The 12,923-nt window shown below is 53.6% G+C and overlaps 1 protein-coding gene across 1 annotated transcript in view; it reads right to left on the bottom strand.

Moving 5' to 3' along the window:
* The window catches only part of MYRF (myelin regulatory factor), a 63,807-nt gene extending 56,292 nt beyond the window's left edge, over positions 1 to 7,515 (bottom strand). Inside the window, exons 1-4 of the mRNA XM_075129272.1 lie at positions 7,359 to 7,515; positions 7,179 to 7,266; positions 5,721 to 6,056; positions 1,965 to 2,026 (exon numbers count right to left, since the gene is read on the bottom strand). Coding sequence (XP_074985373.1) covers positions 1,965 to 2,026; positions 5,721 to 6,056; positions 7,179 to 7,266; positions 7,359 to 7,500 — 628 coding nt within the window. The 5' untranslated portion in view covers positions 7,501 to 7,515. The remainder of the gene's footprint in view (positions 1 to 1,964; positions 2,027 to 5,720; positions 6,057 to 7,178; positions 7,267 to 7,358) is intronic.
* Positions 7,516 to 12,923: the final 5,408 nt, after the last annotated feature.

The following is a 12,923-nucleotide window of genomic DNA, read 5'->3' as shown; positions in this document are numbered from 1 at the left end:
TCTAAATTAGTTGTTACCACCCAAGAAAAACACGGAGTTGCCATGGATATTTTTCTGAAAAATTCTGCTCATTGCTCAACAGTAGTCAAAAAACCCTAACAATATGTTAGGAACCATTAGGAAAGGGATAGAAAATAAAAAATAAAATACCATGGATTTATATCATGGCATTATGATGTGTCCACACTTTAAATACTGTGGCCAGTTCTGGTTCTGGAAAAGGTTCCGAAAAAATCAACGAAGATTACCAAGGGTATGCAACAGCTTCCATACGAAGAGAGACTAAAAAGAATTAGGGCTGTTCATCTTAGAAAAGCGATGACTGAGGGGGATACAATAGAGGTCTGTAAAATCATGAATGGTGTGGAAAAAAATGAACAGAGAAGTGTTATTTACTCTTTCACACAATACAAAAACTAGGGGTCACCCAATGAAATTAACAGGCAGCAGGTTTAACACAAATGAGAGGAAGTACTTTTTCTACACAACCCACAACTAGCCTGTGGAATTTGTTGCCAGCGAATGTTGTGATGGCCAAAAGTGCAACTGGTTCAAAAAAGAACTAGATAAATTCATGGAGGATAAGACCACCAATGGCTATCAGCCGAAATGGTGAGGGATAAAATCCCATGCTCAAGGCAACCCTAAGCTTCTGACTAATGGAAGCCGGGAGTGTTAGGGGTGGGTCACTACCCTCTTTTGTACATTCCCCGTGAAGCTCTGGTATGGGCCACTGTCAGAGACAGGACACTGGGCAATGTGGACCCTGGCATGATCCAGTGTGGCATACGATCCTTATGTTATCTTCTGCGTCTCCAGGGAAGAGTTCTCTCTGTTTTTCATATGCTTCTAATCCCGTAGCAGGGGAAGAGGCCAAGTCAATTACCGAGACATGCACCAAAACCAGGCCCCACAGTCTCGCTGAGGACCCAGCCCCTGCCAAACCCAGGGCAAAAGGAGGTTGAAGGGTTTGATTTCTCCCTTACGAAAAGTGAGCCTATCGAGACAGGTTCTCCGTAGCCGCCTCTTCTTCTGTTCTCTTGAAACGAAGGTGCTGCTGCTCTGGCAGTGAGGGAAATCTGCCCTCCCTGCTGCGAGTAGCCCGGCCTCTTTGTTATATTTAAGGAAGGGCCAGAAGGAATTCCAGGGATTTTTTTAGTAAGATAAACAGAACTCTTGACCTCTTCCATAGAGAAAAGAGAAGGAGCTGTTCCCAGCATGGACTGGGTTGGAGCCTGGAAAAGGGGTGCAATTGCGGGGAGGCTGGCCTGCTCCCTTCCCCTCCCACTCTCTCACCCCCCCGGCCAGACGCTCTGAGCGCTGCCATCGAGGCATGGGAAACGTCGCCATTGGGACCAAACAACATCCACCCACTTCCCTCAGCCCACAACAAGCCAAGTGGGACAGAATGGTCCTGACCCCGCCTTCTGGGGGAAAACAATCATCTCTGGGAGGGGCCCTGAGTTCCCACCGGCCTATGCAGAAGGGAGGTAGAGAGGTGCCCCCCTCAGACCGGTGGGGCTCCTCGGACGGCAGGAAAAGGCCCGTCAAGAACTTACCACTAAACGGCGAGTTCATTTGTGTCTCCACAAGTTGGGCTTCATTTCCAGGAGGCGCACGCGCCCTGGCTCTCTGTTTTACACCCCCACCATGGACACCAGCAAACGGAGGCTCGCAGACTCCATTTCACACCCTGCCTGGGTACGAGTCTCTCTCTTCCGCGCTGTGTGTGTGTGGATCCGCACTTCCTCCCCCTCTCCCGTTCCCTCTCACTCCCCTCCTTTCAAAGACTAGCCGGAGAACAATAGGTGAAAGTCTAGGGATATTTACTAACTGATAATCTCTCCACGTATTGCAGCCGTCTGTTTTTCCCGTCTGATAAAGATTTCAGAGCCAACCACTTTCGTTAAACAAAGAGGGGGGAGGCTGGGAGGTTTGGGCTTTTTTTTTTTTTAAGCACTTACCATTCACCTGCTGGGGGGAGTAGGCTTCTGATCCAGAGTCCGGGGGAGAGTCGGGTAAAGTGCTGGAGAGCAATGGAGAAAGAGAGGAGAAGGTCACTGCAAACCAGCTTCCAGCAAAACCAAGACTTCCAGTTTGCTCACTGTGACTTCCACACTCCAGGATAAAACCCATTCAAACAGCACCCCGGGTAATCCTACTGCCCACAGAGACTCCTGCTGCCAGAGACTGGCACCATAACCCACACCCAGCTCTCCTGCCCCATCCTCACAGCACTCCCTAATACCAGCAGAAACTGGGACTGAAATAGCCGTGAGCGGCCCCACAGGCAGCTCTTCTGCCCCAGCTCCCTACAGCCACAGCTCCCAGCCAGCCCCTCCATTACCTACATCGCCTCAGGCTAGGACTGGAGTGGCTGGCAGCCTTGCACAGCCAGAGTCCCTGCACCATTCCCTCCTGCATCCCTTGCTGGGCCCAGAGCTCCCGGACACCAGTGCCTGAGAACATTTGCTACAGCGCCTCCTGCTGGAAGGGGCTGGCACTGCAGCAGCTGTCAGCACCCTTGCACAGCACCTCCTTTGATTGTATGTATAGGCATTTCATTTCACAGCCATTTTGTTCACCTGCTAATCAGAGAGTCTTCTCTTTGCAGCTCATGTCCAGTTAAAAGAAGCCAAACAGAATTGTATCTGTTCCCCAGAAAAAGATCATTGGTTTCGCCCTGAATAAATAGGGGAGCCTGGCTCTGTTCTGCAATCTGATGCATGAAAGTGAAGGCTATGAGGCTGAAGGCCAGATTCTGCTTTCACTCACACCTGGTGAAATCCGGGGCAATGCCCACAGAGGTCAATGGAGTTCCTCTGGATTTACACAGGCAGCACCAAGAGCAGAATCTGGCCCTAACTCTGCAAAAGGGAACCAAACATGAATAGGAAACTCTATTGGCCTCACCAAACACACCATGTCCGGGGATAAAAGGATTGACAAGCAACTTCCTGTGTGCTGAGGGGCACTTGGGCAGCAGGGGAGTGATCCGTTGAGTTATCCTCTATTTATTTTGCCTTATACCATGAGGCTAAACACAGGCTCCCTGCACACGGACACTTCAGTCATTTAAAAACCACACACCGAAAAATCCAGTTTGATCCAACTTTAGCTTTCCAGTACTCCCAGCCCCTTATGAAAAGCTAAACGGCTCCTCCTCAGTTACCCTCAGAGACAGCCTGGGAAAAAACACAGGCAGCGTAGCGTGCCCGACAGGTCAAAAGACTTGGTCTCCGTCAGAGTAAGGTCCAGAGAACGTCCTGCCCCTGGATAAACAAATCTAGCTCCAGAGTCCCAGCTGATCTTAACGGCCCAGGTGCGATATGCAGGCTTGGGTGGGGGAAACAGACATGAGCGGGCTCAGGGTAAGTTGACACTACAGGGACTAACACCAGCATAACCCCATAGCGTAGTGATGGAAGGGATTTTTCTGTCACTGTAGGAACACCACCTCCCGGAATGACGGTCACCACCTCAACAGAAGCATTCTTCCCTCTACCTTGCTGCATCTACGCCGAGGGTTTGGTCGGCACAGCTACGGTCCTCAGGGGTGTGGATTTTTCACACCCGTGATGGACACAGCTACGTCTAGACCAAGCCTAACGTGGGTGGGTGGAAGGGCAAGAATATTGCAGTGAGATAACAGAAACCAAACCGGAGTTGTTGCAAAGTCATCTCAGGACCCAATTCAGCTACTTCCTTGTGCCTTTTGTCACAATGATCCCCCAAGGCTAGAGGACTGGGTAGGGTACAGAGCCCTTCACCTCTATGACGCTGGCTCCACTGGGGCCCCAACTCGGGGACTGGGTGACTCAAAGCACCAGGGACTGGGAGACTCTCAAGCCTCCAGTGTGACCGAAGCTGAGGTTATTAGGGACCCAAAATCATCACCCTCCAACTGCCATTCAATGGGCTGGAGGGCCCAGGCCCTGGCGGGCAGGTGTTCCCATCGCACAAGCCATGGTCACTGTTGGCTCTATTAGCCTGGTTGGCTATCTCAGTGAAGGGCAAGGACAGAACGGATCCATACTAACCAACTGGAAGCCTCCTGCAGGGTAGCCCCTAAGATGACTGACAGCCCCTAGAAATGGCCCCTGTCCAGCTGTTTGCCTCATGGGAAAACTCCGTGTCCTCCCCCAGACTGGGAATCCAACGGCAATGGATACAATCGGTGATTTTCTCTACCCCCACCTCATTCATGAGGATCTTTCCAAGTCCCTCCAATGGCCCAAACCCAACCCAATGGCCTCAGTGGAATTACACCAAGGTTAAATTTGGCCCCGTGAATTCAGAGCCTTCCCAACTCCTGGAATCATGATGATGTTCTCCTTGTTGGCATCACTAGAAGACACAAGGCAGAGGACAACATGAGATTCACAGATGTGCACAAAACCTGGACTCCATCCTGGCCTGGGCCTCCGCACCCGATACCCACCAATTCCAAAGAGGACGGAGATGGCTGCAAATGTAACACAGCGAGGCTATGCGCCACGTGAGACAGAGGTGCTAGGCAGAGGGGTAGGAGACTCCAGGATGGGTCAGGTACTGGCGTGGGTCATGCAGCAGGGAGTGGATGATGCCGGACTGCTGAGTGGCCATGCTGACAGAGGGATGTGGCGCTATCAATTTCCATCATTGTCTGACTGAATCCTCTGGAGTCTTCCTCTGTGAACAGTGAGGAAAGGGTCTCCCCAGCCGCACCCTTGAAAGAGTCAGAGGAAGGGAGAAGCTGGGGTGCTCCTCCCAGCAGGGGGCTAGGGACTAACAGCTGCCAGGAATGAAATGTATGTAACTATCATGTGTGGGGAGCGCTCTCGCCTCTGGGAGCTATGACACATTCTACCCATGGCAAGCATTATCTCCATCTATGTCTCACTCTCTGGAGCAATCCCCACCCTGTCCACCAAGACAGCTTCAGCTCCGTTCTCGCCCAGCATGGTACGGCAGTCCTCTCTCTACTACCAACCGCTGCGCTCTCCTGCTCACCCAGCAGAGCAATCGCTGGCCTGGAATTGCCACAGTTCCCTCTGACCCCATCCCTGCCCACTGAGGTAGACACCTGCCCAGAGAGCAGGAATCGCAGTGTCTCCCTGGGTGCACTTTCTCCTCCTGGGGCTACATGTTCAGTCCATCAAAGATACAGAAACTCAGTCCTCCTCCTCCTCCTCTTGCAGGGGGTGAGCCTAGAGTCCATTGCAAGTGGGTGCAAATCCAGCCCAGGGTCTATCTCCTTCCTACACAGAGTGTGAGATATCAAATGCCAGACTCCATATCTTTTTGTCTGAGTTAGCTACCACCTTTCACCAGGGATAGCCCCAGGGAGATCCTGGAATGAGGATTTTTCTCAATCTGGAATGGATTCCAAATATGCCCCTGTTCCTGCCTGAGATACTAAAAGATTTTCCCATCATGCACTTGCAGAGTCTTCTGCTCTGTGTTCCATGCATCTCTTTGGTCCCCGCCGGCCCTGGCTTTAATGCCATCTACTCTCATACAGGATGTTACTATTTCACCTAGCCCAATGCACGTCACTGGCATGATGGCCACAGCCAACGCTCTCAAACTCCAGCACCAATAACTAAGCACCTGAATCAATGTTTAGGCACCCGAAGGTTTGTGGGACAAACACAGCAGGCCTCAGAGTTCCTCATGTATAATCACCTCCAGATGGAGAAACTCTGCCCACCGCTCCTCCCTGTTTCAGCCACACCTACCCGGGTGCATAGGAGGCCTTGGGCTCCGATTTGATTGGAGGGACCACGTTACTCAGGCAGTGGCCGCTGAGGTACCCCTTGGGCACCACCATGCCATTGTTGTTATTGCAGTTGAGGTGAGCACTGTAGTTGGGTCCACAGGGGTTGGCCAAAAGAGGGCCATGACGGACCGGGCCTTGGCTGCCTGGGGGACAGAGATGGAGGGCACCACTGGAAGCTGGGTTGGTCACATGAGCGACGCCGGAGAGGGAACTGGCAACAGGAGCACTGACGGTGGCAGAGCCGGAAGGCTGGGTGTGCGCATAGCTGGCTGAGGCAGGGATGTCCGGGAAGCAGCTGTAGGAGAGAAGTCAAGCACCTCAGCAGCGTATACATATTGCACCTTTCGCCGGCCACGCAGCCCTTCTGCCCCCACCCACACGCCCACCACTGGGAAGGAGGCACCGCAACCTGACAGCACCAGCAAAACTGCACCCCAGGGCTCAGTCGGGGAGCAGAAGAAGGGTGAGTATCTAGCTGCTACTGGCAGGGGAATGGATGTAATCTCCCAGGAAAGGGGATACTAACCTAACATTGCTCACGGGTCTTTAAAGGCTAGAACTGCCCACGACCTCAGTTCTTTGACTCCTGGGGAAAGTGGCAACTCCAACAGCGCGCTGCCCGTTCGCCCCATGCTGTGGCATTGATTCAGGCCCCATTACACCACTTGGGTCTTCCTCTGAGGGCTCCCAGGCCAAGACTGACCAAACCCAACCCCGCTTACTTTGCCAGATGTGCTGAGAGGCTTCACTCAGCCCAGTGTAACACACACCTGCTGGAAACAGGACAGCACCTCCCCTCTCAACAGGTCAGTGCCCCACTGCCAGCACCAACAGGGGCTGCAGCCTCCCTCCTGTGGTGCGTGCCCTTCTTCACCCCCTCTGCAGTCAGTGCACCCTAGCGTGGTGTGGAGAGCACGCCCTGCTGGTCCCAGGGATACATTTCCCTTCCACACACACTCATTCCTGGGGAGCTCTCTCCCCAAAATGCCAGTGCATTTTGCTCCCAGCATGATGCCCCAATAGCTATTCCTAGCAGCACAGGGGGGGTGGGCCCAAATGCCTTCATTTGATGTTCTTCTGTGCCATTTTTACTCCTGTCCAAAGGTAGCAGGGGCGTCTCCAAGGACGGGAGTTAAAGGATTCTTCAATGACCCTACCCGGGAGGAAGAAAAGTAGAAAGGGGGAAGCAGAAAAGAAAGAAGGGGGTTTGGAGACCAGAGGAGGGATTGAAAAGGACAGTAGCACAGAGCGACACATGGGAGCCCTGACAGAGGCAGGGAGCAGGGAAGCTATTTACAAACAAGGCACTGCATCCCCGTAAAGGAGAAAATTCAACTTCTCCCTGGGAAAATGGCCACCAGCTCTGCCCCCGCTGGCAGCCCCCCGCCACCGGGCCATGCGCGAGGCAGGGACTTACATATCTGGTGAGTCTTCCTTGCTGATGTACTCTTCCAGAATGCTGGTGTCGATGTTGGAAGGTTCCAGAGCTCCATTAATGTCGTGGCCTGCAGAGAAGAGAGGGAATGGAAGGGGCGAGAGCCATTAGAAAACCAGACAAGTCATGTCCCCTTCCCTGAGAGATCAGAGAGTGACTTACAGCTCCTCCTACTGCCCCAGGCCCCTCCATCGCAGGAGGAAAAAGGGACTGAGCTGAGGGCCAGAGCCACTGAACCTTGCGCAATCAGCAGATCATGCTCTTTCAGAGAGACCACCTCAGTGTCCTCCCGCTCCCCTGCCATCCCACAAGCTGAGAACACAGACGGGCGCCTCTCAGGGGGTCATGGGTGCAACAGTGCAAGTGCAGACAAGGCTGAGTTATCAGAAAGTCTGCGGGACACAAGGAGTACTTGATGGTAAATTGTGCCGACTGCAGGGCCCCGCTGGGCCGGGCCTGGTTGCTTGGGCTGTTGGACTCCTCTGCACGGAGCCTCCTGAGAAATGCAGATCACAGCGCCTGGCAATAGCGTAGGCCTTGCTCGCATGAGCTGCAGAAGCCACTGGCTTTACTTGGGCCACCTGCCCTGGTGGAAGAGCTGCTTGGTGTGGGCCGCAGGAGCCTGTAGCTAGTGCCCAGCGGCAGGGCCGCGCTGTGTGGCCTCTGTGGGTGGATTCGGGAGTCTGGTTTCATTCCCTCCCCATTGGACCCTTGCCTTGGTTTCACGGAACATGCTGAAATCTCTCCGCCGCTGCCATGCCAGCTTTGGAACAGATCTCAGCTCCCCTCACGCACCCGCCTCCCGCTCGGGCAGCACTAGACTATCTTCTCCTTTCTCCTACAGGTCCCTCCTCCTCCTCCCGTGCTGTGGAAGCCAGGCTGGGGTTCGTCAAGAGAAAGTGCTTTCTTTATCTGCCTCGCTGGAGTAGGAGTGTGCAGCCCGCTGGGGCCTATGCCAACCCCAAGTGCCAAAGACACTGCCAAGAAAGGAGAAGAGCAGCCCCAGCCCCCTTCCCCGAGCTCGGCTAACAAAGACACAACGGCCCGACCCCTTCAGCCAGAGGCGATGTGTCACTTGCCCAGCAGGGGCGCGCGCACACACCACCAAAGGACCACCGCCCCCTCCAAGCCACACTGGGGGGAAAGGTTAGCCAATGAACCGCAAACGTGAAAAAGAGGGGCTTCAGCCGGCATCCAGCCAATCAGATCTTTCCCCTGTGAAAATCCCTTTCATACCAACACAAGCAAATCGGCAGCAATAAATCCAGCTAGGAATTTTGCCAAGCGAATGGGGGGGGGAGGGGGGGGATATCTTTCCTTGGTAACCCAGGCCGGGGAGAAAAGCCCGGGTCGGGATTCCATTGAAAAACACCTAACCCTTTATGTACCACACCCTTCAACAGCAGGCTGCAGGGAAGGGGGGCTCGCTGCTACGAAAGAAAGCATCCAGCTTAACACGCACCCCAGTAGAGCCTGGAGTCCCCGGCCCCTCCAGTATCCAGGCTGGGATCCCACAGAAAAGCAATGGGCAAGACAAGCGTGCAACTCTGAGTGCCGAGACGCACAGACACTTCCACGGTACAGTCACAGAGAGAAGGGCCGTGGGGTGCAGGAGCGTCGGGCTTGCTCCCCAGCCGTGGCCTGAGGATCTCCCTCCTCACCGGAGAAGCTTGTTTAGACACAGGCATCGCGCGGGCTGGAATTGCAAAGTGGCAGACATTTTCTGGTTCAAGTGCCCTTCGAACTGACAGCATCGGCTGGAGCCAGGATCAGCGCAGGCAGGTGCTGGGATGCTTCCCCCAGCTGCTGTGCAACTGCTTCTCCACCTGACCCACAGCAACCCTCCCCTTTCCCGGATGCTCACTCCTGAGTGCTCCCACACACAGCTCCGGGCCTGTCCAGCAGCACCCCTGCCACTCCAGCCCTGCCCCCAGCTTGTTAATGCTCCTCAGTCCTGACCTGGCGCGCCCCAGCTATTCCAGCCCTGCCCCGCCCCAGCTATTCCAGCCCTGCCCCACCAAGGTTTACTAATGCTCTCAAGCCACGACTCTCAGTTCCCTTACTATTCCAGTGCCAGTTCTCTCTTGGGCAAAGACTTTCAATCATACCACATCATGGGCTGATGTGGACATGTGCCCACCAGGGAACAACTCAGAGAGCCCAGTTCACTTGCCACACGATCCAGCATTTGAATCCGGATCTCCAGAAGCGAAGAGCCAGTGCACTAATCCCTCTCCCCACCCACAGGCTACCAAGCTTCCCTGAGGAGAGCTCTCCAGGTTGCTGGTTTCAGAAGACCCCTTCCCAGGGTCAAAGCTCTAACAAGCTCTGCACAGATGGACAGAATTCCTGGGGGACATGGGCTCACATATATCCCTTGGTGTTGGACTGTGGCCGTTCTTCAGACTAACCTCCCCAGCTCTGCTGGTCTCTCAGCTCACCCCCTCTTAGCCACCTTGCCTGAAAGGTCACCTTCATGAAAATTCAATCAAGACCCAAGCAAAGGGCATGATAAGCACCGTGGCGCAGAAGGTGCGTCAGCTGAACTGCTCTGGAGCTACAACAGAATTGATAACAGCCACAACAGGGGGGACCGGCTGTGGGGTGGGAGGGGCAGTTCTTTACCTACTAAAAATAAATCCAATGAAGGACTTTTCTCAACAAGAGACTGGAGGCCCTTGAGCCTTCTGCAAAGAGACTGAGAGCAGCTGGGCTCCATGCAGTGACATTCCCTGTCCCTGGCTGACTGCTGTCCCAGTTCTTTGCCAGTCCCCATCTCCCATGTTTCTGATTCATTCGGCCAGCACTAAGAATCTCTTCCCCTGGATCTTCAGCCTTTCTTCTGGTCCTCTGAGCGCCCGTGTTTGTCTCTGTGGGGCAGAAAGTATCTCTGGAATGTCTGCCGCTGAGCACGAGCTCTTAAGAGCATCTCATTGCCTGAAAACTTCTGTTCAGTAGGGACTGTTACCAAAAGCCAGCTTAGGTGATTAATCAAAAGCTAATACCTCTCTTTAGAGTCACGAGCTCCTAACGACATTAACAATGCCCCTCCTCCCCTTGCAACGGGGGATTAAGAGGGAGTAGGAAGCCACAGAAAATGGACCCATGAAGCTGAACACCCCAAGGCTCCACAGGAAACAGAACTCATCTCGAAGTCTCAATCAAAGAGAGATGGAGCAGAGGGCAGCAGTGACCATCAGCCAATGAGCTCATATTTCCTTTGCTCAAAATAAAAGTGTTAACTCTAATAGACAGCACCCGCCACTGTCCATAACTCTGCCTAATGCACCCAGGCTTCATAACCCACTCCAGAGTCCCCCACCATCCACTACTCCACAGGCTGTATCACAAGACCTACAGCCTCTCCCAGAGTTTCCAAACTCAGTGAGCCACAGGTCACCGTGCAGTGAACCCGCAGTAACTCTGTTGACCTCAGTGGAGTTGCTTTGCACCACCCATTGTAACTGAGCAGAATTTAACTCATCCCAGAGCCATTTCAAGAGCTTCCAGTTCCAAAACCTTCTGGGATGCCCACCCTTTTGTAACCCCTTGCAGTCACTCCTGCTGCAAAAACACATCAAGAGGCTCCCTTGCCCTCACCATGTTCAGGTTATGCTCTGTCCCCAGAATCACCTTTCCCTCCATAATCATTGGTCCTGCCTCCCTTTACTCCATAACCCTCCCCAAAGCCTCCCTCCATGCTCCGGAATACCCCTAGAGGCTCCTTTGGAGTCTCTCTCGTACCAGTTCCCTCCCCAAGGAGCTGAGGAAAAGCGTGGGCAGCTGTGCAGGTAAAGCTTGTTTGGGAAGGACAGGGTGGCATTCGTTCCTCACCGAAGGAGTCAGGAGCTGGGAGAGCAGAGGCCCCCCGTACGTGGGAGAATGTCAGGAATCCCACTGTTTGGACTGGGTTTCTCTGCCTTCCTCAGACTTCCCAACTCAATCAGCCTCTAAACAGAGCCAGCAGTACCCCGCCCACCTCCTTTGTGTTTTCCGTTTGATCTCTGCTCTTGTCCCACTAGACTCCCAGGCACCCGATCAGCAAGCCAGGAACACCTGCTTGTGCCACCCCACCCCGCAGCATGCTCCTGTGCTCAGCACATCTCGCTCGGGGACACCGAAGGGATCCGGGAATCCTCACACGTTGCTCAGCTCCCTGTTTCCTGTGTGAAATGCGTGCCTGAGGACTGCAGTGTTTTGCAGCTCTCTGAAAGGGTTAACAGCGCCCTTCCCCTTCCAGTCACCGTATTTACGGGTCTTAGAGATTAAAACCAGAATTCACCTCGAGTGATAGGCTGATAAGTTTATGGTATTTCTATTTATAACAATCCCTCCCCCATCTATACTTGCTCTGCTGCCTGTCTTCTAATCACCCATAATCCTCCCTGGGTCACAAAAGGGGTGGGAGGTAGGGAGAGCAACTGACAGAGAGCTGCATCCTGGGATCTCTTAACGAGAACCAGATGTGAGAACCTGGAGAGGATGACAAGGTCAACCATTTTAATGGGCTGCTGAACTTCTGCAAGAGGAATAAGTGAGTACAAGCAAAGAAGCTCTCAGAGGCAGGAATGAGGGGCGGGAGTTGCAAAGAGATGACCCCAAGCCAACCAAGAGGTCTGTAGGCTTCCCCAGGGCAATGCCGCCACATGCCAGCTCGGGCCAAATTCCACTCTTGGTTACTCTGCCATCGGTGGAGGTTGCTCTGCTGTAGCCGAGAGCAGAATACGGCCTTTGGCCACTTGAGGTCGTATCACAGAGCTGTGGAAACCGAGGAGCAGAGAACCAGTTTGGGTAGAGTAAAAACTGACCCAACCCTCTGTCCAGATGCAGAGCCAGCCCCCTCAACAAACTTTCCTGCAGCTTCCCAAGCATGTTCCCATTTTCTTCCCTCTTCCCCACATGCCCCAGCAGGTTTGGTTTTCACCATCTCTGCCCAGCCTGCTTCCCAGAGCGGAAGTGCTGGAAAGGCACAAGGAAGAGCTCAGGATTTTCAGACCCCTTTTGGATCTGAATGTTGGGGGGTTTCTCCGATCCCCTCAGCCTCTGAGACGCACCCATTGCTAGTCCAGGTCACCAGCCGCAGGGATGGCCACACGTTCACTTTCAACATCATAGGAGGAGATTTTCAGAGGCAGTGGGGGTGGGAAGCGAGAGAGGGGCTAGGTGTCCAGCTGCCATTTTTGCCTTTGAAGATGTTCCCCATACTGAGTTGGAGCAAACAATGCTCTGGCTCTCACGATGGGCGTTCCTGGGTGTACGAGACAGTGAAGCTAGGAGAGACAGCCACGACTAGTGGTAAGAGTAGGGCAGAGAAGCAGAACATCTGACTTCTATTCCTGAATCTGCCGCTGTCTCCCTGCGGGCACTTGGGTGAGTCACATGGACTCTCTGTGCCTTTGTTTCTCCACCTGAAAACTGGGAATAATGATTAGCGCCTGGTTCAGAGGGCATTAATACCTGGTTTGCATGCCATCCATTCATTAATGTTTGTAACGGGATTGAAGATCTTGGTTTGAAAGGCAGTAGAGAAAGGCAAAGTCCAATGACTTTTCATGCCGGATTAACCCATATGACAAGAGCCTTCATGCCTGGACATCAGCTATTCAGTCCTTTACTGGGAGCGCTCAGTGGCTGCACGGTACATATGGCAAAGCGCTACGAAGCCAAGGGCCCTCAGCACAGACCATCTAGCATGCCCCACATGTAAAGCACAGCTAGTCACTCACC

Source organism: Caretta caretta, chromosome 6, assembly GCF_965140235.1.
Source record: "Caretta caretta isolate rCarCar2 chromosome 6, rCarCar1.hap1, whole genome shotgun sequence".
In the NCBI taxonomy this organism is placed as follows: Eukaryota; Metazoa; Chordata; order Testudines; family Cheloniidae; genus Caretta; species Caretta caretta.
Note: the sequence above shows the minus strand (reverse complement) of the source record. Positions and strands in the feature narration are given on the sequence as shown.